At 39.6% G+C, this 27106-nt stretch overlaps 1 protein-coding gene across 4 annotated transcripts in view; it reads left to right on the top strand.

Moving 5' to 3' along the window:
* Positions 1–26905, top strand: part of SAMHD1 (SAM and HD domain containing deoxynucleoside triphosphate triphosphohydrolase 1) — a 28198-nt gene extending 1293 nt beyond the window's left edge. For 2 of the 4 annotated variants that reach the window (XM_068912119.1, XM_068912122.1), the window contains 14 exons: positions 6304–6376; positions 7588–7748; positions 9200–9315; positions 9938–10008; positions 10191–10346; positions 12607–12707; positions 12818–12926; positions 13573–13664; positions 15069–15184; positions 18154–18293; positions 20958–21053; positions 22364–22468; positions 22800–22937; positions 24759–26905. In XM_068912119.1, coding sequence (XP_068768220.1) covers positions 6304–6376; positions 7588–7748; positions 9200–9315; positions 9938–10008; positions 10191–10346; positions 12607–12707; positions 12818–12926; positions 13573–13664; positions 15069–15184; positions 18154–18293; positions 20958–21053; positions 22364–22468; positions 22800–22937; positions 24759–24881 — 1597 coding nt within the window. In that variant the 3' untranslated portion in view covers positions 24882–26905. Of the gene's footprint in view, positions 1–6303; positions 6377–7587; positions 7749–9199; positions 9316–9937; positions 10009–10190; positions 10347–12606; positions 12708–12817; positions 12927–13572; positions 13665–15068; positions 15185–18153; positions 18294–20957; positions 21054–22363; positions 22469–22799; positions 22938–23875 lie in introns of all 4 variants that reach the window. The other 2 variants (XM_068912120.1, XM_068912123.1) reach the window with 1 other exon arrangement.
* The last annotated feature ends 201 nt before the right edge of the window (positions 26906–27106 follow it).

The following is a 27106-nucleotide window of genomic DNA, read 5'->3' as shown; positions in this document are numbered from 1 at the left end:
TGATCCCAGCACAGCCAGTGCTATTCAGAATGTAGAAGCTAGTTGTCCTGCAGGCAAAAGAGGTAAAAAAAAAAAAAAAAATCCATTCTGAAACGTTTAATGAAAATGCCACTGGCAGCAAAATAATTTTTTAAATGTGAATAGATATGCTAGTGTAAACTCCAGGGGTTTTGATGAGGCTTTTCTTCTCAACAAAAAGTTAATGCCAGTCTGATTCTAGTAGCCACAGTAACAAAAACTTCTAAAACAACAAAATAGGGGATGCTTTGTGGAGATGCAGTTTCATCCAGCTCTCTCAAGACAACTACTGGGCATTTGAAAGTTATTCTTACAAAATTTGCTAGGACTTTAATCTTTGTTGTTTCTGTTACAGTAGACTGGGCAAATATGAAAAAAGGATTTTGGTGTGTGCACTGACAGAATACAGGACTGTGGGCAAGTGGCCGAGTTGAACAGATCTGTATTACTTAGATGTAGGCATTGGTACGCGTTGAAGCGCCGCTGGGGTAACAGAGATGGCCAAAAAAGCCTCTCATTTTGATCTGGCAGGAGTTAATACGTTAATTAACAATCGTTTGCTAAGAGCACAGGAATGCTGATTTAAAGAAATTTAAAGAATTGTTCTCGCCAGCAATATAAGTAGTTGAAAGCCTTGTAATTTTTCAGGTGGTAATTATACTTTTTTGCTCTTCTGAAATAGAAGAGAGTATAAATATATCCCATCATGCTAAATGTCTGAAACCACCTGCGGGCCCTTCTCTGCCCTACTGGGGCCTGCTTTGCCCACCTCTCCTGGGGTATAAGCCAGCAAAGCCACTACATACCTCCAGGCACTTTTGAAATCTTTCAATGCCTTTTCTTTACTCCTTTGTTAACCTCATTCTACTCTCTTTCCTCCAAATTTCTCTCAAACCCCCTCTGCTCCGTACAATTTATTTGCTAATATTGTGGTTAGAAGACCTTAGGTTCTTTGAAGGGTGGTTACTTGGCAGACTTACAGAAGTGTGGAGTTGTACTTGTGTGTGCAGGATTTTGAGTCCTTCTGTATACTGACTGGCTGCTTGATTGTGAGTTTCTCAGAGCCACGACCATGCTGAGTGTGAAAGGCCCCATCTTTCTTATATCTAGACACCGCAGCTGGGGACAAATGCTATGAATTTGAGAAAGGATTGAATTCCAAGAGTGTGCTTCTGGGTGTGCGGCCATCAGTAGAGAAAAGGGAACAGATGTGATAAAAAGGTGACAAGGCAAGAAGGGTCACACTGTAGAGAAGGGAAGATGTTGCCAGATGTCAATATTAAGACATTTGTTGTTTTTAAGAAGAGATTTAACCACACTGGCAGATAGAAACAATGTGGAATCATGAGGAAGGTAACTGAAGGGTTTATTAGTTTTTAATGTCATAAGGAATTCGTGTAATAGAAATAACAAGAGAGGATGTGTGTGTTTTTCTTGATAGATTACCAGAAGGGTGGTAGCTTTTAGTACCTTAGTGGGTGGATGAGTATCCAGTGCCCGCATTGGACAATTGGATTTTTTTGAAACTTGTCAGAAACTTGTAAAGTCAAGTTCTGAGAGTGACGAATGTATCCGGGCGTGCTAGTGTAGTGAAATAAGTTATTCTAAGCACAGTTAAATAACTGTAAGAGCTCTCAATCGGTATGTAAATTGGATGATGCTGGGGGTATGGAATGATGTGCTTGTAGGTTTTATTTTGCAAGGTGTTTCCTTCGGTGAGATTTGACGTCTTTGGGCCCAGAGCACGCCCCCCCCCCCCCCCCCCCAAGAGTTTGGTTGGCTAAGTTCGAGTTTAGCTGGCTAAGTCCAAGGTCAGCTTCCTCACTGATAAGAGCTATTATGAAGAAAGCTAGACGCGAGGGACTACCCCTCCTTTCCCTTGAGAACTGCTTTTAAGCTGAAGCTCTCCGGCCCTGCCTGTGCTACGTTGTAACTGTGCAGCGGCTACCTCTATTTCTGGCCTGGTACCTCCCTGCTCCTGAACCTGACCCCGACCTGCTGGCTCGGCTTCCTGGCCTGACCTCCGACCTGCCTCATCACTACGGACTTGCTGGCTGGGCTGTGTCTTGCCCTGAACCTGCCATAGACTTGCCACTCTTCATCTTGGCTCCTTGTTGGTGAGGTCACTGCTTGCACCTGCCTTATTATTGTGCTCTGCTTCCAGCTCACCTTCCTTTGTGGAGCAGCCAGCCTCGCTACTCCCTTACAGTCTTGTTTCTGCTAAGCTGAAAGTGTGAGCTGGATGAGAAGTTGCTGCAGCTTTTTGCTTTTCAAAACATCTGCTTGACTTTGCGGTAAAGAATAATCCATTTGCCAGCTTTTTTTTTTTTTTTTTCTCGTGCACAGCATGATTTACAGTAGCTGTAATCGTTCCTCTGTGACAGAGGTGATGAATGTATATACTTAGTTCCTTGTGCTTGTAAGACTTTCGTAAAGAAGAGCTTGGGGCGACTGGCCTGGAGGCAGTGCTATTGATTTTTCACACGTTCTCATGTTGCTAGAAGCTGATGTTGTGTACAGCATGTGGCATTGTGCATGTAAAATACAGAAGATGAATAGGACTAGCTGGTTGAACTCTCTGGAATAGTCAAGTTCTTAATCATTGCAGGAAGGGTACTAGTTATGCCAGTAGATCAATGCATCAGATGAGGGAGGGGAGCTGAAAGATGGTATAGGCTGATGCAGATATTTCTGCAAAGACAGCCCCAACTGAGATGGATATACCTCTGCAGAAGCTAACTACTGGCAGCTGCAGGTACGTCCTTCCCCTTCTGCTTTGTCCTTTGTTGTTCTTGTTGCATGGAGCTGTTTCAGCAGGCCATCCCAGCAAAAGGCTGTTCACCGCAGTCTAAGTATAGTTTCATAAGCTATGGGCGGCATCTGTATGTACCTTGTTGTCACTGAAACGGGGAGTTCCTGCTGCCCACCTTTCCCAGCTGTACCACAGCTCAGTTTGTACCAGCTGGCCTTACTGGAGTGGAAGTAAACAAGACTGACTGGGGAAAAAAAAAAAAAATTCTGATCATCCTAGTCTGTGACACATGGGGGGCTCTCAGTGAAGCAAGAAAGAGTAGAGGGGAATGGGTTTAAAAGTTTCACCTTTTAAAAGGTAACCCATTGTTTTACTGATTCAGCTGTGTGAGGAACTACATTTGCAGGGCCCTGGGAAAATGAAGTAATAAAATATGATTTGTGTGTCATCTTTTGGTTGAGGCGTTCTTACCTTGTGACTTATAGGGATTTTTCTTCTTTTTTTCTCTAAAGAAGGATTAAGTGTACTTTGCAATTTGACATTCAGGAGGTCAATCTCACCATAACTGTATTGACATTATGTTTTGTCATCTAGAGGCCAAATTCAAAACAGAGGTTAGTCTTCCTTGAAGCAGGGCAAGAGAAGATGTGAAGGTCACTGAAGTGTTAGGAAAGCCAATGCCTTCCTAGCCTCTCTAGTTGGGTCTATTCCTTTTGCTGGAGTAATGCTGTCTGAGGACTCTCACTTCTAATACCTGTAGGTACCACTTATCCAACCAAAGGGATGTCTCCTGGCACAAACAGCAGATGTATCTATCATACAGTCCAAAGAGCTAGGTTAGCACTGTTTAATTCAGCTGTGCTAGAGATGATTTTTCTGGAGCAAAAGCACATTGGCCAATGTTCTTTGTGGACAAAGTTTGCATGTCTAGGTAGTTGTATAATAAACATTTATAAGTAGCTTGGAGCAGACGGAGAGCTACTTCATTGTGATCCACAAATATCTTCAGATGTTAGATTCTTCCATTTATTAAAAAGTAGTGGTTTTACTTGACTGAAAATGAAGTTGCTTGTGTCATTCTGTCTCCTGCCCATGCCTCATTCAGTGCAAGTTGTCTTGTCAGCATGGGCCTTTGGAGAGATGGTGCCAGAGCTTGAAGGCTTCCTAGCATTTGGCAAAAATAATTGATTAATGAGTAGGATTAAGAAGTTGATCAATTGGCCAGGAAGCCCTTAACACTTTGTGTTGGAGCATCTTTGTATCAAGGGTGTAGCTTGAGCCCTGTAACAAAGTACCATTTTGAAAGGGCCTGTGCCAGTGTTCTCCTATGCTTGCAAAAGTGTAATGATTTCCGTGGTAGCTGCTGGAAGTGCTCAAGCTCCGCAGGAACATGTGAGTGACCTAATTTTCACTTTCTGGGGCAGAGAACTGGAACTGCTCTACTGAAGTGTTTGGGTAGGTGTTGTAGAAGCAGTTATTCTCCTTGTGTGTTTTTAAAAAAAAAAAAAAAAAAAAAAAAGCAGGTGAAATCAAAGTTGTTTTGTTATTTTAAGCCATATCTTTACTTTCTGTTCAGTGCACATCATCCATCTTTTAGCACATGAAGCAGATATATGTTCTTTTGGTGAAATACAATGTTTATGGAAAGTTAATTTTGGGGACTGTGCTCCATATAAAACATGATTTTGGAAACTTCTGTTCAGGATGCATCCTGGCAGCCTCCTCCTAGTGCTGTGTGGGATATTAAGGACTGTAGTCTTGAGTGCTTGCTGGCCTCATACTTGTGGAGCTCGAGTTGTGACATACAGATTTTAAGTGAGCTGGAGAGTTCAACGTATGGGTGCAGAGTATGCTTATTTACTCCTGGGGACTTGAGAGTACTGCAGCCTGTCTGTGAGGGTGTAGCTGCTGACTGACTTAGATTCTGTAGTTCCCATTCTACACAGCTGTTCTTTCTTTGCTGTTCCCATAGATGCGGTGGTTTGTCATTTCTCCCAGAAAGTAGGTGCCCGCGTGCATTGTCTTTATGTACGTGGCCTTTTTCCAGTTATTTTTCTCCTCCTCTTGAATTTTTTGGCATTTAAAAGTAAATTTAGATGCTTCAAACTGACAGGTTGTGTCCCTGTACTCAGCATTGGGAGGAGCAGTACTGTTGTTTGCTTGGCTCTGGACACTGTTTCACATTGCCTCACCTCCTCGTAAATGTCATTACAGAAGTCCTATCTCATGTAGTTTGCGTGACCTAGAATTTCCTTTTGAGCAATTGTTATCTAAGTTCTATTGCCTCTATAGTGGTGTCATTACAGCTCTTTCAGAAATGTGGTTGTGATGTTTAATGTCTATTGTAAGCGTGCTTTTAAGTGATACTCACTGAAGACTTCTGATATAATTAATAAAGTGTAGGTCATCTTATTACATTGAGTTTGGATGTTCTTTTTTTAATCTTCTAGAAGCTTTCTCTCCGCTCTAATCCAAACATGGTTTTACATGTTAGATTAGTATCTTGAGAGAAAAGTTTTTCTATAGAAATAAAAAGAATGTAGATGGCTGAAAGAAGATCACTTTTGACATTGCTGTCCCCAAATTGTTTTTGTGGGTGGTGACGGAATAGCTGGTTACCACAGCAAGCGTTACTTCCACCTGAGTTAGCCATGTCTCAAGATTGGAAAGGTTACACCTTTCTTTCAGGGAGTAGCCAAAATATATCTGGTCCCATTTTTCAGATGAAACTCAGAAAGCAGTTGCCTTTCCTGGGAGCATGAAGATAGATGTGTAGAAGCTCCTGAGTTTTACTGGTTGCAGAAGGAGTCCAAAGTAACAAACTTTGCTATCTTTGTTGCTGTCTTTGAGCAACACCTCTAATGATTCTGATCTTGTTTGCTTACGGAGGCAGCTGAAGATTATAAGTGACTGTCCACGAGCAGCAGAGATGGCAACCCAGGAGCCACTCATGTTGGGGACAGGGATACTAATTTTTAAAGACAAAAACCGATCTCCAGCAGCTCGGACATTATATGGATTTAATATTTTATGGATTGTAAATTATTAAATTGTTTAGGCAAAATATGTAGTGTATTATTATTATTTTGCTAGCAGTTGATGTTTTATAGTATTAATTTCTGTTAAAGTTTAAATTCAGAGACTGATGCAAAACTGATCTCAGAGGCTGGGTAGTTGGTGTAAATAGTGTAAAAGTTAGCAAATCATTACCCCAAATGTGACTTTTCTTAAAAGAAATCAATACAAAAAATTGTATGTTTCTTGATGTTTCTGCTTCTAACTTGCGTAAAAGTGGGACAGTCACTTACAGTGCTTACAGACAACTTCTATAGATGTGTTCTCTTCCTTTTCTACTTACCTTGAAGAGAATAAATACTTTTGATTTTTTTCTGAAAAAAAACCCCATAGAAATATATATTTCCACCAAAAGTCAGCGAAGACCGGAGTAATAGGAACTTGCACAAGTGATTCCCTATATACTGCAAACTGTAAAGGAGAATGCATAAGAAATTTTACTCTTTTTTTTTTTCTAGCCTCCCAGGTGAGAGATTGAAAGTGCTTGCCTGCCTGAATAAACTGAGACAGCAGCACATGGACATAATGAAGGTAACCCTGGTGCTCTGCAGGGAGGCCGGCAAAGCCAGAACGCTCCCCCCCACCCTGTTCTCTCTGAGCTCTGTGATGTCAGCCTGCGCTGCCGTGGTGCTTCTGTTCTGTAGAGCAGGGAACTCCAGGCTCTTTCTCCTTGATAGCTGGGGGTCTTTGAAAACCACAGTAACCAGTGAAGTTGTTAAGATCATCAGCTAAGGGCTTGATAGGGGCACCTGACAGTCGTGAGAAATTGAAGTAGGGAGTGAGCTGCTGTTTTGAAATGTGGTGCAAAGCTTCCCTTTCACATTTTTTTTCTGGTACAGTCTTCCCTTTTTGTTCTTTATTAGTTTAGCCCCACGTTTGGGTTGGCTGACTACTTTTCTCTTCCACTGTTTGCAGTGTTCAACAGTTTCTCACAGTGATATGTGTTAGTTTAATTCAGGCAAGGGCTGGCCTCTGCATGCATCCCTCAGCAGCCTGCACATTTGTTAGAGCCCTATTAGTTTAGGGACAGTGAGGAGAGAGACTGCCACAAAGAATCTTATTTTCTGCAGTATTTTACCGAGATATACATATCATGAAACGACTTTATCTTCTGTTTTGATGCAAGGATTAAATGTGTTTGTTTATTTTCCCTAACAAGTCACTGTAGTTACTAAGATGTTTTTTAAAATGCATGCTTGGAGGTGGCCCAGGAGTACTTCTTTCAAATTGCGGTTATCTTGGGTTTTGACTTTTATTTTACAGAAAAGCTTGGAAGCATAATTTCCACTCTGCTAAATTTGGCTTGATTTAAAAAAAAAAAAAAAAAAAAAATGCAAACACTGGCAAGCCAAACACTTCGTGTTGGCTATCTCAGAAATGTATTGGTGTATCCTTCTTTAATTGGAATGCTGATTGTTGCCATTAATAAAGACAGCAGTTTTCTCAAGTGTTAAGTGTCAGAATTAAACAGATACAGATAACGTTTTTAGAGATTTTTTGACTTGGATTCCTTTGCCCTCTGAAATGCATAGCTTTATCTTTTTGGATGTCACACATAAGTAGTTCTCCAAGATGAAGCATGATCTAGGATAGACAGCATATGGCTATTTTAAAGGAGAAAAGAAAACAACAGCCCTCTTCCCCCAAATAGCTGACCCTTATACACGTCCTTTATCTTTGTGCCTGTTTCTTTTAAAAGTCAATTTTTAAATGTTGATTTCATTATTGTTTGACTCTCATAGGTTTTTAATGATCCAATTCATGGGCACATTGAAATACATCCTCTTCTTGTTCGCATCATTGACACTCCTCAGTTTCAGCGCCTTCGATACATTAAGCAGCTGGGTGGCACTTACTTTGTTTTTCCAGGAGCCTCTCACAATCGCTTTGAACACTCTTTAGGGTAAGGTGATGTTCTCTTATATGCATGTCTCTTGCATTTTAATTTCCCTGAGATTGTTTCCACCAATGTGGAGTGCCAGCCAAAGGGCATTCCTGCCTTTGAACATCTTTGAAGACAGCTGTGTGGCATTTTCTGTCCTGTGGCTGTTCCTGTGTATCCTATATAATTGTGGGTGTTAGCTGTTTTCTTAGACTTTTTTTGATAGAACTAAACGAAGAAATCTGCAAGATGGATCATTGTTGGATTTTTCTTTTCTTTCCCCCTCTTCTTTCTCCTCTTGAGAAGAAGAATGTTAATTGGAAACTGAATACTTTATGTTCTTCCTGGTCTATACTGAGTTGGGAGGGATACTGAGGTTGCCATAAATGACTTGTCAGACAGTTGTATTACCTTTATATTACCCAGCTTAAGTGTGCTATATGCAATAGATGACAACTAGTCAGACTGTTAATGGTAATATTACCATTATAAGTTGAATGGAAACAGATTGTGGACATTGGGATTTCCAGGGGTTTGCTTTAAAAAGGTATCATTACTGAGATCGTTCACAATCTGCAGAGAAGCTGAGTAATCACCAGTTTAAGCTTTTTTTAAAGGCATATCCCCAGGTGCAGAGAAATTAAACTAGTCGATGTTTTTTTTCAGGTGATCTGGCCAGCCTAAAGTTGCTTTTGTAGTATGGAAATATTTTGGAGTAAGTCTGGCTACTGTCCCCTAGAATGCTAACAAGATGCAAATGACTGTTGCAAAGGGTCAAACCAGTGAGGCAAGCTTAAATTAACAGCATCTAATAAACCTGGAAACATAAAAACCTGAGGGATATAAATAAAGCTATCAGTACAGGAGTCTGAAAACTCCACTGGTATCAGCAAATTTTTCTTTCAAACAATTCAATTAATCTATATAGTTAAACTTAAAACAGTTGTTCTTAACTTGTATATCATTTCAAAGATTTCTTCATGTTTGAAGTAGAAGTGGGCTTTATGTGTTTATTGTCTAGTTAAAAAAAAACAAAATAAAACCAAAAAAACCAGAACAATTTGATCTAATAAAAGATGCTTCCTCCTCCTATAGAACCTGAGAGGGTTTAAATTGGAAGTTAAAGAGAGCTCTGGTAGCAACGTATTTGATTTACGGAAGAGAAGGAAGTACAGAATGTGTCCTCTTAGAGCTATTGTTGTCGGAATACCATGTTTAGGATGCAGTTGTTAATGTATCCATGTTTTGGGCATGAAACCTGTTAAGTTTTCATTTTCAAATATGTTACTAAGACTCTACTACAGGAAGTAATTTGTTTCCATGATTCTTGTGTAAGTCAAGGTTTGAATATTTGTTGTGTGTTACCTTTCAGCTGTGACTTGATGTGGCAAAATAGAATTGGTGAACTGCTCTCTTTCTATTCAACCTGGAATGCTATTATCTTCACTTTCTGTTTTTTGCTGCAACCACAGGGTAGGCTACCTAGCGGGATGTCTGGTTCGTGCGCTGAAGGAAAGACAACCAGAACTGGACATAACCCAACGAGACATCCTCTGTGTTGAGATTGCTGGGCTTTGTCATGATTTGGGTAAGCAATGCTTTGGGAGGGCTTGTTTCTCTTTGAAAATACGGCTATGAAGTGAGAGCATAAGAGCTGTTCCTGGCTGCTCAATGCATGGCCATATTCTGCAACAGGGTATACCTATTCCTGTTTAGTCCGGAGTAACTGTCTATTTAGGCAGGTCCACCTGGTAAACTTTCAGACAGATAGCCACTCTTTAATATCCTTTCAATACGGTTCTTTGAATTGTTCCCTCTGTGGCTCAGATAGGTATCCTCTTCTTTCTGTGGTATCTTCAATTCTCTTAAAACCTCCAGTAACATCTCAGATGGAAAGTTAGTGGCCCTTTCAACATTTTTCATGACTATTTTGTAATACTGCATATCTTTTTCAGAGCTATCCCAGAGTAATTAATGTAGCTAGTGTTACTGGACTTCTTGCTTGTGGTGTAGGTAATGGAACTGGGTATGTTGAGTGAAGTAGTAGTGAGGATGTTACATTAGTGAATGTACTTGCCATAGCTGAATCTTGCTAAAAGGCGATGCAAAATTGAAGCCAATTACATGATAATGCAGGTGCTTAGCTTGCTCCAAATAGTTTTACTGATGAGTATGTCTCAGATTAAACCTATATAATCTTTATTTTTAAGGTCATGGGCCATTTTCACACATGTTTGATGGAAGATTTATTCCACTTGTTCGTCCAGATTTGAGGTGGAAGGTAGGCATTTCACTATTAAAATAAAAAGAGAAAACTCAAATTTTTAAAGGGAGGATGCTTCACTTTCACATGACCAGGCACATGTGCTATGCCAGGCAATGTTACTCTGTTGGGAGAAAGCTGTGATGCTTCAGAAAAGATGCTTAAACTATGTAAAGCAACATTTACATATTTTTTCACAGCATGAAACTGCTTCTGTTAAAATGTTTGAACACCTGATCACTTCCAATAAACTAGAAAAAGTCATGGAATCGTACGGTCTTGTCGTGGAAGAAGATATGAACTTTATCAAGGAACAAATAGGAGGGCCTATAGATGAAGCTACTTGTGAGAAATCGGTGAGTCAGTATACTGCTTCTGTGGATATTCCTATAAATGTCTTAAATCTTACTGAAAGGCAAAATGATTTTTGCTTCTGTTATATTTTCTCTTTTTTGTGGATCTCCAGGCAATCTTGAGAATCCTGGCAGGAAAGACACTAGAGAAGTGTAGTGTTATTTCTTAGAGTGCTGGCCTTAGGCGGTAGCTTCTCTATGTTATGCGCTCTCATCGTCCTGTGAAGCTCTTGCCTCAGAGTCTTAAGAGCAGTCGTTAAAAAACGTTATTTGTATGTAGTAAACTTAAGTTACTGTAACTAGATTGATGGAAATGAATTTTTAATAGGTGTCTTAAATGACCAGATGAGGATAAATCCATCCTGTTTATTGGAGGCCCTAAAGGTAAGGCTGACAGGAGGTCATGTTATTAAGTGGCCACATGAAGAAAACATGGAGGTAGTTTAGAGTAACAAGCTGATAATGAGTAACAAGACTGAGAACTGGCAGAAATGAGGCAGGGAGCAATGCAAAGCATGGCCCGAGGGCATGAGCGGGGCCAGAGCCACATTGGCTTTGAAGACGGTAACAGAACGTTTGGATTTATTGCAGTAGCACAGAGGAAGGATAAGAGTTGAAGAAATGTGTTGCCTCAAGAGGCGATGAAGAAGAGATCATAATTCTTTCATAGAGGATTAACAATTAAGTCCTCTCTTCTGACTTTACACTTTACAGCTGTTGCCATCTCTTTAAGAACAGCCATTCAGTTCCTACCAGATTAAAGAACTCATCAGTGGGAGACCTGTCATGACAATCTGGTCCTAATCAGAACTTGCATGTTGTCCCAAACAAATCACCGGCAAGTGTTAGCACTTACCCATTATTTTCTGCTGTAGTAATGTGTAGTGCTCCTGTGTGTCCTGGAGGTCTCTGATGACAGAACATAGGGAATTTAGCATAATAATATTCGGTTTGAAATCTTATGGAAGAGGATATTTATTTACAAAGTCTAAGTTGATTTTACTGTCTTACACTCCTCTGCTCTCAGATTTCATTCACTCACAACCATCACGCTCAACTACTGACAAACACCAAGACACATGCATCCAAGTAGCCTGGGTACTGGCTGTTGCGTCTTCCTTGTCTCTGGGGTGGTTCTTGACTGGTGACAACAAACTAGCTTTTGGACAGATTTTTTTATACCCTTTGAGTCATCATGTATTATGCGGTGGTCTTTTGCCTCAGAAAGTTGCTGCTTCCATAGATCTTAGACCAGATTGTTACTCATTGTCTTTTTTTCCTTGTTTGAACTATATGCCTGTTTTCTGGTGGGATAATAGGAAAAGGAATGGTATACATGGTATGTGGCAACCTTCTTGCCATCCCCTTGGTGTTAGGATGCAGGGTCTTTTGCTGACAATCCTTTGTGCTGTGGTCTTTTCAGAGTACAGGCTTTACTGCCGCTGAGTTGTCAATGCTGTGATGTTATCAGGTTGCAGGCCTTTTGGTCTTGATGTAAGGAACTCATTCTTCAATTTTATTACTCGGAATGGTGGCATTGTGCAGTAATAGAGTCCTGTATTATTGGTGCAGGCTATTCTTTAGAAGAGAAATTTCCAGAATTTCAAAGCTACTTTGTGGCAAAGTTTGTATAATTAAAGAGTGCTTATGTTTGCAAGAGGGTAATGGCTATGTGCACCTTATGTTTTACAACAATTTTAGCATTGATTTCCTGTTTGGCTCATGACTGAATTGCTCTTCAGCTGTGGGTTAGGAGTTTTAAGTAGTTGGCTGTTTAAGCAATCTTTATTTAAAATAGTTTTAAAATAATTATTTATATATGTTCTAGAAAGTTCTACAGTTGATTGCAGAATACTGCAAGACAGTGACATGTTTGGAGGTTTAAATAATTCCCTGAGATATTTAAAAAAAAAAAAAAAAAAGTCAAAACTTTCCCCTTCTTAATTGCTACCCATTGGCTTCTCCCTTTTAAAATCTACCTCACTTTAGTAGAATGGGAAATGAAATACTTGTTCTTTTTTTTTTTCTGAAATTCTAGGAAGTCAGCTGCTTAAGCCCTAGTTCTGGATTTCTAACACCCAACTTAGCTTCAAAAGCTCTTTTATTATCTTTATGTTCTTTGATAACTCAGTGTTGGATGTTTATCACGGGCAAAATCAAAATGTATTCCTACTATCTATAAAAAAAAAATTGTTCTGATGTTGTTTACACGTTTTAATTCATTATTATTTCTGATTTTTTTTCTTGGCTCCCCTGTTGTTAGTGGCCCTACATTGGTCGACAAAAAGAGAAGAGTTTCCTTTATGAGATAGTAGCTAACAAAAAAAATGGCATTGATGTTGACAAATGGGATTATTTTGCAAGGTACAAATTTTGTGGTTTCTATTTTTATTAAATTCCTACTGAAACAATGCTACTACATTTACAAGTAAGTATGATCTCATTGTTAAACACTCTCTGTGGAATATTTTTAGGGATTGCCATCACCTAGGAATCCAGAATAATTTTGATTATAAGCGATTACTTAAATTCACTCGGGTCTGTGAAGTAAAAAACCAGAAACATATCTGCACTCGTGACAAGGTAAGCAGCATGTGTGTGTTGAGGAAACACTCAGCAATAAAAGGCGTACCAGGCGTAGCAGCATACTGAAAAAAGTGATGCATGAAGCCTGTCTCGTGTAGTGCGGTATAGCTGTGGATTGCATGGGGGAATGAAGGGAGTTGCCTGCTAGACACTTTGTAGTAAGGGAGAGAGAGAAGTTGCTGCTGCTCTGTGAGCTGGTGTTGAAAGTAACTGGCTTAAGGAAAGGAGGAACAGAACAAGCTTGAGTTTGCAGGGCTTGTGGCGAGTGCTTCCAAGGAAGAGACTACAAAATTGTCAGGTATGTGTTATCCCGCTCAAGATCTTCTGAACGCTAGGTGAATGTGGCTTTGGAGAGGTGCTGTTACAGGAGCACGAGATATTGTTCTCTCCTCATCTTGTATGCCCAGACTGTTTGGATTCCCTGGCAGGTGTCTGCCCTCCCATAATTTGAATTTATTTCAAAATTGGTCAATTGTTTAAAAGAAACAAACAAACAAAAAAAAACACAGAAAAAAACCCCAAACTGTTCTCCTAAATGCTGCAAATGGAAGGAGTCAGTTCATTTGATTCCTTGATTGTTTTAGTTTTCCAACTGAAACATATCAAAAGTAAAAGATAATTGTTTTTTTTTTTTTTGATTCAGGAAGTTGGAAATTTGTATGATATGTTCCACACACGGAACTGCCTGCACCGTCGAGCGTACCAGCATAAGGTTGGCAACATCATAGAAATAATGCAAGTATTACGCTTTCTTTTTATTGCAAACCATTTATTTTAAATTATTGAAACTGTGTATACATTTGGAGTATTCAACTAATCAATAAGCTATGATGTGTAATAAAAGCCACTGGGCTATTCAGCCTGATTTTTATTATGACAGCATTCAATGCTAGAGTATTATGGAGTCTTTGAATAATAAAAGAGAAGGGGGCAACAACGTCCTTCCACATGACGATCGGTTAGAGGCAAGTTACTAAAACCCTGAAGAAACGTTTCACGAGGATGTGCTTAGGCTGTTATAATTGCTGACAACAAAAGTTTAACTTGCAGATAAAGATTATCAGCTCAAACTGACTATTTAGTAGAGCAAGATTGCCAGTAAACTAAAGCAATGAGTGAACTTACTGTAGCTCAGCTGAGACCTGTGTTCTTGTGTCTATGTAATGCCACAACAGAAACTGGTCAGGACCAGCTCAGTTGACTGCCCGCATTTGCACCTCTCTTGTGGATGTCTGTAAATATATAGAGGTTTCCCTATAGCATTATTCCCTTTACTTTTCTTCAAAAGCAGAAATGCTAATATTCCCGAATAATTTTTCATGAAGATCTTGGCTGCTGAGTAACCATCTATTAAGTTTTGAAAAAAGGAATGCAGAAGATCACACAGTACAGGAATCATTCATGACTGCTTTCATTTTGTAGTCTTTGGTTCATGGTTTGGTGATCTGTAAAAGCAGTCAGTTAGACTCAGGCTAAAAATCCGAAGGTTTAGTAGGAGCTAAGGGTGAGGAGTGAAACATCACAGAAATTTTGTTCTTGGCTTACCATGATTATAGCAGTCTATCCAAATGAGAATACAAACTGAAAATGACAGCAGGAGGCACAGGGGACTTTGGAACTTTTGCTTATCTTTAAAAATCAGTTTTTAGTCAGTTTTTAAGAACTTCTTTGCATCTGAAGAAATACTTCACATTCATGATGCTTTACCTTTACCAGCTTTATGTTCATTCAGTTAACTCCTGGAGCAACTAGACTGTTCAAGGATATGGTCATCTGTGGTATAGTCTCATTGCAGTTGACTGACCATGTCGCTGTCTTGTAGGGTTCTGCAATGAGCTAAGCAATATTAAGATTACAGTTTGAAGCAGGACCAAGTGTACTTCCTGATTCATTGAAATAAAGTTAAGGCTTGATCCAAATTTACTTTAAGTAAATGGAAAGACTCTTTGTTGAAATACGCAGTGACAGCATGGAAATAGGAAATATTGCAGTGTGTTTGGGTTTTGCTGTGTGCTTGAAGTACAGTTTAATTTATTATCTTGTATTTATAATGTACTGAATAATTTCTCTTCTGACTCTTAAACAATAAGGTGTTTCAAAATGAAGCTTTCTTTAAGTCTTAATTTTGTCTCAATATAGGATTACAGAAGCCTTTCAAGAAGCAGACCAGTTTTTTAAAATAGAAGGCTCTGAAGGAACACTCTACAGTATTTCTACCGCCATGGAGGATATGGAAGCCTACACTAAGCTAACTGGTATGACCTCTCAGTAATTTTTTTTGTTTTAAATAAAAGAACATGAGTACCCATTAGAATGGGGAATATTTTTTCTTGTTTGTACTGCTGTTGGTGTGTGATTCCTCGTCTATGACTAGGACTCTGAAGTACTGCTGTTAAAAACAGATGGAGAATCATATCTGGACCATCAGATCTCTGTGCTCTGATATCTTGCTAGGACACTAAAACCTTCCAGTTTAAATGGTTTTTATTTGTACATCTAGAGAAGGAGAGAGAAGCAGCAGTTTAGGATGTTCTGCATGCATTCAAATCCAGATTATTGCGAGCAATGCTATCTGGAGGTCATACTTGTGCCCTAAGTTTGTTGCACTTGTCACAGGTGGGATGTAAGTCAGCTCTGAGCGATACTGTGCCTAGCTACTTCAGATGGAGGAGTACGGTATGCTTGTAATGTGAAACTAGCTCTTGAATAGGTTTCTAAGGGCTCTGATAGAGTCTGACTTGATTGGTGTTTCAAGGCACTGCTATCCTGCTAGCAAATGCAACAGAAGGAAAACAGACTTTACTAACAGCTTAGTTCACTGCGTAAAATTTCTGCTTGCTCTGCCAAGAGCTCATCAGAATTGTTCTTGCAGGGTAAGTTTGCCGAGCAGTAACCTATTTAAAGGCATGCAGGAAGCTTCAACATAATTCCAGAGTGAAGCAAACAAGAGCTGATAATCGTGATGGCTTCCTGGAAGAATACTCTCACTCTGCTGGCACCCACATCTTGAGGTCTGGGTCAGCCTTGTGAGCAGGAAACACTTACATTACTGAATTCATGATAACCGACATGAGTTGTGTTGTCTCCCCTGTTGGGCAGTTCAGCTGCTTCTCACTACAAGGCATTTTGGTTTTGCCTCCCCCTCCTGCTCTTCGCTGTGGAGCACATCAGCATGCCTCTATTCAGTGCTGTGGCATCCCCTCACCATCTTCATGCACCATGGGGGATGGAGGCCAGTGTGGGCATGGCAAGCCCTGCTATGCTGAAGGGTTTTTGGTGGGGGTGACTGCAGGGCAGATGATGGTGCAGACCCTGCTGAAGGGTGCCCTCAAGGGCTGGCAGCTTGGGAATCCTTGTAGCTGTAGCTCACGAGGCATCTTTCATGAGTAGCAAGACAACTTTCCTGAGTTTCCATCATCAAGCCTTAGCTGGGAACGGAGACACTCGTGAAGTTTTATCTTTGGCCTATGGACAAGGTAACAGAGGCCGAGGGCATGTTGCAGGAGGGCTCTGCGTGCCTTAATCTATGTCATACTAAGGGCTTTCCATCTGCAATCCTTTCTCATCTGCAACAGCCACATGCAGCCTGACCACAGATCTGCTGTGTCGAGTTGGTGAAGAGGCTGCACAGAGTGCTGAGATGTGGAACCCTTCGCTAATGCAGCCTGCTTCTGGGGAAGAGAAGTGTCTGGCTTTGAGTGGGAATAGCTTTTGAGGAGCATCAACTGTAGCGTTGGGCCGTGGGAATGCGGGCAGAAAGGCAAGAGCTAAGGCCAAGTTCTTTGTGAGCTGTGATCTAGTTCTCTTTGGGCTGTTTGCTTTCTGCTCTGCAAAAGCAGCTGTGCTGGGCAAGTTAATGCCAGGGCCCTGCTGTAACTGCCCGCTGGCCTCCAGTGGCTGGCTGGGAACACTGCTCAGGACAAAGAGACCAGGGCTGTCGCCTGCCACATGCCTCTTGCGGTCTGCAACAGTTAAACTGAATGTTGAGAGGAGTATCCCAACTTCAGATATAACCGTGGACCATGAGGGATGAATATGTTCTCCTGTTCTTAAACAGATATTTCCTTCCCTGCTGCCAGTAACTGCAACCTGAGGACTTCTGAGAGGACAGCAGACTTGTGTTTAATGGTCCATGGTGAATGATCTTTCTGTGAAACAGCCCAACTGCCTTTTGGACCTGTGTAAACAATAAACTTCTGTGAGGTTCCTCAGCAGTGATTTCCCCAGCTTTCCTCCGTGTTGGATGAAAAACTACCTCTAGTTTTAGAATCTGCAGTCCCTTGATTCAACAGTTTTAGTAATAGATAAGACATTGTTATTGCCTTTGCACAATGTGTCAGTTCATAGGCTTCTTATTTTCCCTGGGTTCTCTCTTTCAGTCTGAAGATTCCTAGTTTTTTGTTTCTTGTGAAGTAATTCCATACTTTGATCAGCCTTGTTGTCCATGGAAGTAATCCTCAGTAAAGGTGTTTTGGTAAACCTGGATCACAGGAGTGCTTATGCAGTGCGTTGGCAGCTTCTTAAGCCAACTTTGCTATCCCAGGCTGCATGCTGTAGAACTATGCTCGCTGTGCCTGGCAAAGTTGCACAGATCATTCTGGCTAGAAGAATGTAAATATACACAAAGAGCGCACCTGTGTTGGTTGTGTGACATGTGAACAAAATCCTGACAGCAGCGGTTTCTTTAGGACAGCCAAAAATAACTTTGTGCACTGAAGCCACATCAAAAGAAATCTGTCTCTTGCTGCTCATGTTGTTGCAGGAACCACACTGCCTGTCACTGTCGTGTGGGAACAGAATGGGGGACTTTGATTCCAGCATCCAAAGCTTGAGAAATTCTTGAAGTTTAACAGAAGTATTTTATTTGTTTGTAAAACGTTGCACCCTTGTCCCTGAGCCTATTAGTGCTGGGGAAGTTCTGCTGAACAGGGATTGGCTAAATGAGAGCAGAAAGTAACCTTCGGTGAAATAATTAAACTTGTGAGAACTGAGTTAGTTTTTCAATCAAAAACTGTTATAAATCCTTGACAACCAAGAGTATATTGTAAGTGACTTCTCAGTTGTCAGACTAGCATGTTGGGTCATTCTCTGAAAGTGGCTAATCTTCCTGAACCAGCTGTTTTTCTTGTTTATTTAACCTTTGTCCCTCTACATGCATTTTTGCTTTGTTTGCTGTGATGCTGGAATTTGTCATGTTTAACGCAAATCAATGCAACTTTGGCAGATAACATCTACTTGGAGATTCTGCACTCAAGTTGTCCAGAACTGGCTAAGGCACGAGAAATTTTGCGTAAAATAGAGCGACGTGAATTATACAAGTTTTTAGGAGAGACTCAGCCTGAGAAAGTGAAGGAAATTGCAAAGGTAATCTCCATGGCTGGAAGACTGAGAGTTTTATTCCTTTAAGAATATTCTCTCTTTCTGTCTCTCTGTCTCTCTTTCTCTCTCTTTTTTTTTTTTTTTTTAAACTTAACTGCTACTCCAAAAATTGTCAAAAGCGCTCTCACTGTCTTTAGGTAGACAAGCCATTGAATATGTTTAAGAAAACCGGAAAGAATTTTTTATGCAAACAGGCAGAAGAATGGCAAGAGATGGAAATTCAGAAATAAGATTGCTGCAGACATATTTCCAGAAAAATTCTGTTTTCTCAAAAAAACCAAAAAAGTACAAATAAAATGTTGTTATAGTCCAGTAATTGAGAAGACTATTACTGTCTTATGTTCATTACATTTTCAACAGAACAAGGAACATTTGACATTTTTGTTTCAAATCATAAATAATAATTTCTGAATTTCTTGGTGTTAAATTCTGTAGTTGACGTGAACATGCATATATATCTTTTTTTCAATGTTTATCTTTCAAAGTACTCATCCGAAATCGGTTTAACTGCTGTTGTTGTCTTTCTAATGTCTTATTTCAGAATGTTATATTAGAGCTGATGTTACTTTTGATGGTTCAGCTTGCCTTGCAGTGTGCTATATTGTGTTACGAAATCAAAATTAACAGCCTGTAAACTTCAGCTGTGATGCTGAAATTTTCCATGCAGAATTTCCACAAGTGGCTGAACATATCTGGAAGGTTTTAATAAAAATAATTCAGCTTAAAAAAAATAAGGCTAGAAAAGGACTATTAGATACTTTTATTTCTCTGTTCATCTTAGCTTTTGAAGAGAGGGTTGGCTTGCCTTTGTCTTAGCCAAAGGAGTGTTAAGAGATAATATAACTTTTCCTGTATTAAAAAGGGAGTAAATATTGAGGAAGAAGGAAAAAAATCTTCAGACAAATGTCAGCATAACATGAAATGGCTAAACATTGATTGCAAAGTTTCTGTCCTTCTGAGGACAGTCTGCCAAATTAGGAAATGGGCAGGAATATAAACTGCCCAAGTCCCACCTTTACCTTCAAGTGGTTTCTTTTAGAAGCTTAATTAATGAAAAGGAAAACTTTCACTTGAAAAATCCAGCCTAAGAAGCTGAATATTTGGGTATCCAGTGTGTTGTCTTGAAAGGAGATTGGATCACTGCTGGTGCTGTAGTAATTATATCCATCCAATGTTTTGCAGCTTCTGATGGTCAGGTGAGGAGGGGAGGGAAGGAGATTCTTTCTCCTCTGAGTGCCTGAGTTGTCTGTTGTAGGAGTGGTGGAGGCTTGACTTCCTCTGAAGCTCTAGAGATGGGCAATGACTAGACAGGATATAGCTGTGTCTGTTCTGCTGTTTAAGAGACTGCAAAGTCCTTATGTTTAGTGATCCCCAAACTGACCAGAGCTTACAGTGAGCATCCCAAATAGCTAGAAAGTTTTTAAGCTCGAATCAAAGTTTCTAGGCAACGTGAACTAGAATAGGTAACTTAAGCAAACAAACAATAAAATGGAGAGCGTTCATAATATAGAATACAATAAAAGAGCTTATAAATAGGCTGCCTCCTACGAATGGTGTCCTGGCAGCTGCCTCCTGGCAATTCTTTCCTCTAGGTTTGCTCTGAGTCTAAAATTTTCCTTGGCTTCTTGAGTTAGGACAAACTGCACATACACCTCAGCCTTGCGATGTGTGAGATTCCCTGCTCTTTTCAGCAGTCTCCCTGTCTGTGCTATGGACATATTTGCTGCTTGTTGAATGCTCTCCCTTCTGGATCACTCTTCTGGCTGCTCTGTGCTGCGCTCAAACCTTTTTTCCTTTGAGTCTTAGTTGCTCCCAGGAAATCTTCCTTGAGCAAATTTCATCTTACCTAGAATGTAGCAGCCCTGGACAAAGGTAAATAGACAATCTTCTCTCTCCTACCCAGCCATAGCCTTTTAAAGACACCTTATATATTATCATAAGCAACTACTTTGCATCACACTTTGTTCCTATGTGTTGGATTAGCCTAGCCGTAAGGAGGGAATATTCTCTTAGGTCCAGAAACAAATGAACTCCCTGTGGGTTTCCAATTTCTTCTCCTGAGGTGGGACAAAGCTTGTCTAGGAGTTAGATTTTTTTCTCTTTTTTTATTGTATGATATTACTCATCTTATTTGTCTCATTTGCTCTTTTATGTTTCAATGTTTAGGTTTGTTTACTCTATGTTTTGTTATAGGATGAAACTCTGCAGCCCTTAGTTTAAAAAAAAAAAAAAAGTTCAATAAAAATATTTAGTATTAAGCTGTGGGGAACTTGGTTGCAAAACATGTTTGTGTTAGTAAATGTTGTTTGAAGGCACTTTTCTCTGCTTTTTGTAGACATCCACATCCTGGACAGTAAGGCAGACTTCCTCTCACTCCTTTCTTCCTATCATCAGGCATAGAACTCTTTCTCCAAAGGCTAACAGTATTAGGATTTTTTCAATGATATGACCTTGTTTTGTTTAGTTTTTAAAAACTGGGAGAAAACTTATGGCCATCTAAAGTATAAAAGGATTAAAACAGTCAAATTACTTAAAGAAAAGTCTGCTGAGCTATGAAGAAATGAAAACTTTGGCTGAGAGCCGTGTTTTGTTGCCTAGGTCCGGACCTGATGGTGCATAAATATAATTTGAGTTGTTGTCTCTTTTCAGAATGAGTACAGTGATCTGTCAGAAGAAATTGCTAGTTCCAAGCCTGAAAAGAATCCTCCATCGGTGGAGCCAAAGGCTGAAGATTTCATAGTTGATGTAAACATCTCTCCTTTCAGGGCGAGCTTAGAGTAAAAATTACTCAGTCCTTGTATGCCACACTGAAAATCTGAACTGTTTCATTTTCAAAGCTTTTAAAAAAAAAAAAAAAAAAAGTTGCCTTGTAACTTGAACAGTTGTAGCAGCGTTTATGTTAAAAAGTTCAAAGTTCAAGGCTTTGAGAGCAATGAGCTTCCCTTCCCCTTTGGAGTGTTTTGCTGTTACGGGCAAATACAGAGGCCTGGTGACGTGGCTCTTGCTAGGGTATACATTGCCCTGCACTGGTCAAAGGCTTCAGACAGCTTCGTAAGAGATTGTCCTTGGACGATCTATGCTCCCAGTGACTGTGCAGAATGTGTTCTCCTATGACTGTCCTCACCCTGAAAAGGAAGGGGAAAACCTTTGTTTTTTAGCATACAGATGTTAAAGGCCACAATCTAGGAACCACTGCTGTGAGCATGTTTCTGAAGGCCAGTAAACTGTGGGCCTGAGTGGTAAGAAAATGGGCACAGTGACTTCCAGACTTCTGGTGTTTATACCTGATGCACAAACCTATTGGCAGTTATTCCCAAGTGTTTGTCTTGTGCTTAAAGCATCTTTGTGCCACAGCTCAGTATCTCCCCAGCAGTGGTGGGAAGGAGCCCGTAACAGAGGAGAGGGTTTGAGCATTGTGCAGGTATCTAATAGCTTAACCCCTTTTCTGAATTAATTCTAGGAAGAGTTAATGAATGGCTTTCTATAGAGTACCTCACACATCACTTCTAAAGCGCTCTTATATCAAAGATTCACTTCAGGCTGGGTGAAATTATAGCAGTTCACATAGCTTTAAAGTAGGTAGCTGGGCTTTCCGTGTCTCACGTAAACTGAAGCCATGGGGAAGTGGGCTCCTCTCCCTGCTGACCGCAAAACTGCTGGTTACCAAGTGGGTGTCAGTTATGTTGTCTTACCACCTCGTGTTTAAAGTTTTAAGCGCTACTGCTGCCTCAATATATAGTGGGGTTCAGAAAGACTTAAGCTGGCCAGGGAACAGCATGTTCCCATGGTTTGAAATCAGTGTGTTTCAGACTGCAACTGGGAGCTAGTTAGTGCAAACGCACATGTCCATTTGGCAGTTTCAGGAAGAAATGTGGTGGGAGAAAAAGATTTAAAAATACAAATATCAGATTATTTTACTGAGGAGACATTTGTTAATTACAATTTTACTTGGTTACTGTCATTTACAGAAATAGAATGCATATCCTTGTATATTTATTGTAACAAAACTAAGGACAAACGTCAACAAACGCCATTTTATTTGTTTTGCATGCAAGGTTATCAATATGGACTATGGAATGAAAGAACAGAACCCTATTGATAATGTTCTCTTCTATTGCAAAGCTGATCCTACCAAGGCGGTCAAGATCAGTAAAGAACAGGTAGTCTTTATTTTCCTCAGTTGGCTTCTGAAGGGCAGCGTCTTTACAGTTTGCGATGGAAGCGATTACCTTTCTTTGTGGTAGTTCTTGTGGTAGTACTGCAGCCATTTGGAGATGTGATGGGTGTTACATATGAACAGTGTTTAACTTGTATGGATTGAAGTCTTATAAAAACATAATTCGTTTGGGTAAAGCTCATGCCTTAGAGCGGGATATTTCTTAGTGCTTTCAATTTATGAAGCACTGAAGTTGATGAAGAAGTTGAAGTTCAGTGGACTCTATTCCAAGAAAAGACTAAAGCGTTTTTTTTTTTTTTTTTTTTATTGCACAGGTTTCGAAGCTTTTACCTGAGACTTTTGCGGAGCAGGTTATTCGGGTTTATTGCAAAAATCAGGATCCAGATACTGTTTCAGCTGCAAAACAGTATTTTATTCAGTGGTGTATAAGAAAGGATTTCACTAAACCACAGGTAACAAATTCATGTTGTTTTCTTGTTCTTAGAGCTTTTCGCCTTGGTCCATAAACTTGTTATTCCATTAAAAGGGTTGGGATTCAGGCCTTGTCTTCATGGCAGAGCTGCTTCTGAATAACATATCTTCTGGTTTTATTGTGGCTCGCATCTAGGCGTGCTTTGATTTCAGTGGAACAGTGATTTGATTTGTATTGATTTAACTTAAATGATTTGGAAAGTCATGTTTTATAACAGCATTAGCGTCCACATAGACACTCACTAGTTCATTGATGCAAGTTTCTTCATGCAAAGGGTTAAAATACCACAGAGATTAAAACACCTAAGGAAGAGGTCAGATGAGTTCTTCCTGTTGCTTTACTTCTTTTCCTTCCATGTTCACCAGCTGTCAAATTCCCTGTTCCCCCAAGAGATGCATTGGCAGCCTATTGGGCCCGCGTTAAGAGTGCAGAATCTCTGGAAAAAAAGATGGCAAGCCTCTGTTCTCTGGGCAACTAATCAGTAAAACCAGAGCGTTTGGGAAGGCCTTGTCTGTTCTCTTTGTTTCCCCTTCCAGTCAAATCTCAGAACATACAAGTTACTAGCTGTGAGGAGGACGGCATGATATGAAATTTTTTGTTTTGCACAGTGTGAGAGCTAGCTTGGCAGCAAAACTGAAAGCTTACAGTCCATACATCTTGCTTTGCATTTCTCCTGCCAAAAGTAGTGAAGAAGCCTGTGTAACAATCATGGTTGTTAACTGTTGATGTGTGATACCACATCCCCATCTTGGCCCCCTTGCAGAAAGCTGGGAGCCTTCATGTAATAAGAAAAAAAGTTTGTATTTAAGTCTTCAAGTTGCTTGACAAATGCCATGTGAACAGTTTGTTCTGTGAACCATGTATGTTTCCTTTCCACTCAGTACCTTAATGTCCCTGACTTTGCATCTTATTTTCCAGAGATGCCTGCAAGTCTCATTCAGAGAAAGAGCTCCACCCTCTGAAGTGAAAATCCAGTCAGTAGATTAGTGTTCTCATTTGCTGGGCCTATGACTGTAGGTGTGAGCCTACAGCCTGTTTTAAGGCTTCTTCTTACATAATAATTGTTCTAGTGACTGTCTTTTGAGAGCAGTTAATTCCAGAAGGGCTTTTTACAAATAGATCAAGTAATAGGCTTTCTCTGCTTGTAGCATCCATATGTCATAGTGGTTCTGTTCTACAACCACAGTCTACTAGTTCAGGGATAGATGTCCCACAGTCTGCAAGATACATGCAGCCTGCCAGGGCAGTCCCATCAGCTTGTTTCTACTTGGCCTCTTTTCCAAGTTTGCCGTGTCTGAACGCTAGATTAACCTATGTATCTGAGAATGATGAGCACCACTGACTAGACCATACCACTTACTCTACCAATGTTATATACCTTAAAACTGTGAAAGGCACGTCTGAGCACCTACCTCTAGCAGACTGCATCAGACTTGAATGAGACACTATGGAAATTTCAGAACAAAAGCTTATGTTAATGTTTCCAGCTTGTGTGCCTATGCCCAATATACAAGCCTACGGTTTTTCTTGTATTTGCTGGTAATAATTTAGGAAAAAGTGAACTGTGGTGAAAGCTTCTCAGATATGGGATGGAAAGTTTTCCTCACCAGATATTACCACTGACTGCAGCAGTTCCCCTTTCTGGGAAGCACGACCTTCAATAATCATTGATATAGAATGCTTCTAGGACCTTGGATTTATTGTTTCTCTTAAGTCTGACATTGAGCCTCTTTCCCCTTGCTTAGGATAGAAAGCAAAAGAGGATGTACTACTGTTAATGTTTTCTGACTTTTAATGCTAGGATGGTGATGTGGTTGCCCCTCATCTAACTCCAATGAAAAAAAGCTGGAATAATATGAGAGAGGATGAATGCAGAGCAGCTTCAGAATCCAGCTGCAAGCAAAGGCTTTCTTTTGATAAGTAATTCATTTCCTTTTGCACTATTCAGTCTCGTTCTTCAGAAGATGTGTAGCCCTGAGTATCAACGTACTTAAAAGCCAGTTTAATGGACTGTAGAAATTTACAGAACAATGCAGCAATGCATTTTACAATACAGCATATGTACAGTTTGTTTTAATGTAAACACTTAGACTAAGTGCATATTCAAAATGGACTTTTCAAAAAGTAACAAATAGCCTGTAACAAGTGGCCTGAAAAAATTTAATCATCATTTATTTTGAATGTATTGACGCTTTGTAGCAAGAGAAACTTTAAAAATTGAAATTCACTGTAATTACAAAAAGTACTGAAGACACATTACTGCTTTTCCTGATACTGATCCTTTCTTAAGGAAATAGTAATGCTGCATGAACTAGTAGAAAAACTGCAGCTCAATTCTTTGCAGTACCTGAGGAAGAGAGGAGTAAGTATGCTTTTTGAAATACAGTGAGATAATAGCACTTTGAAATAGCTATAGATGGCAACTTCAAGAACAATAAAACATTTAACAAAAAAATTTGGAGGCAAGGAAATGAGAGTTCTTTTTAATAACCAAAGATTACTTTTCTGGAATTCAAAAAGTTGACGAAGATGCAGTTCTCTTGCTATAAAAGTGACCATGCAATTTTCATTGCAGTAACAATGAATTTCAGTGACACACAGCCTTTTATTGTTTTTTATAGTGTATTTTTGATACATTGAATGTTATGTTTTTACTGCTACATTGAACTACAAAAACTACCCAAAACTTCCATTCTTTGAGCACTTGCAAGAAAGCAGAGCTGGTACCTGAATGTGAGTCAAAACACGTGGACAATTCTTAGCATGGCTAATTAGTCCCAGAAGGATGCTGCACGTGGCTCTGCTCCTTCTTGCAACCAAGTGCACCTTGTATCTGCATTACACTGTACTAGGAAGACCCCTTCAGGAATTCCTCCATTGTTGCATCCTTTCCCTGTTTGTGGCTTTGTGATGGCTGTTCCTGTGTTTTTTGTTGTGTTGTTTTGTTTTTTTCTCCTGTGTAGAATTATAAGGGTTCCTACAGTTTCCCTTATTGGTGATACTAACGTGAGTGTTGCTAAATGACTGTCCAGTTGAAAAAGTAAATGGGGAAGATTTTTTTTCCTCTCAGCTTTTACTCAGGTCTCAAATATTCTTTTTGAAGGCTGCTTTCATTAAATAAAATGCAAACGCTTGAAAAAGCTCACCGTCAAAACTAAAAATAGCAAGCAAAAGATTCTGTAATGCTGAGAAATTGGACAGAGTTTTAGATTTTTATAACATATGAAAAAAAAAAAAAGAAAGAATAGTTCAGCAATTGATTTTTGGCAGTCAAGCTTTGGTATCTAGGTTGCTTTCTGAAACTGACACAGTGGGAAGTCATTATAAGAGAGAACTTCATACCTCTTTTCATATCTGATTACACTTTCTTTGCCCTCTTTATTGTGGCAACTGAGAGCTATTAGGCAGAAGTAAAGAGAATGAGTATAAACTACTTATTCAGATTTAATTTGATAAAGTAACCAGAAATTGTTTTGTATTCTAGTGCTTTCTTATGAACTTGTGCTTATGTGTTTAACGGGGATGCTGTGCAGCCTCTGCTGTTCATGTCTTTAATGGTGTTTCATATCTACAGGTGTACCATGTAACTGCTATTGGAAGGTATTGTGACCTCTTTGAAAGAAATTTTTATTATGCTTCAATAACTAACATCATAGAGTGAAGGCATATATCTCCCTTATCTACATGAAATCAAGTATTTACTTGTTCAGAATAATGTCGTTTTCTTATTGTTGCTTGGGTTTGTTTTGAAGCTGTTCTAAAAGGTGCACTTTATGTTTGGGAAAAGTTTTTTGCTTATGTTAACCATGTGTTTCAGAAATTTGTACATAAGTCCATCAGATGTTAACTTCTGAGACAGAGCATTTCTTTTTCTCAAACATGTTAATCTGAGCCTCTCTGGACTAAAAATAAATTTATAAACAATGACTTTAATATTCTTTTAACGAATTGCAATGTGTGGACTTTATTATTAAAAACAGTAGTCTTTTTGCATAGTTATGAATGTCTAACAACTAAATGTGCTCCTAAAGGACAAATGCAAGTCTGTGGAGATGTTTGTCTGGGTCTCTACCAAATCTTTCAAGCTCTTGGAGATGGTTTCTTAATTTTCATTCAGTTAAATACAGTGCTAATGGTAATTGAAGGGGA

Source organism: Struthio camelus, chromosome 18 (assembly GCF_040807025.1).
Source record: "Struthio camelus isolate bStrCam1 chromosome 18, bStrCam1.hap1, whole genome shotgun sequence".
Classification (NCBI taxonomy): Eukaryota; Metazoa; Chordata; class Aves; order Struthioniformes; family Struthionidae; genus Struthio; species Struthio camelus.
Note: the sequence above shows the minus strand (reverse complement) of the source record. Positions and strands in the feature narration are given on the sequence as shown.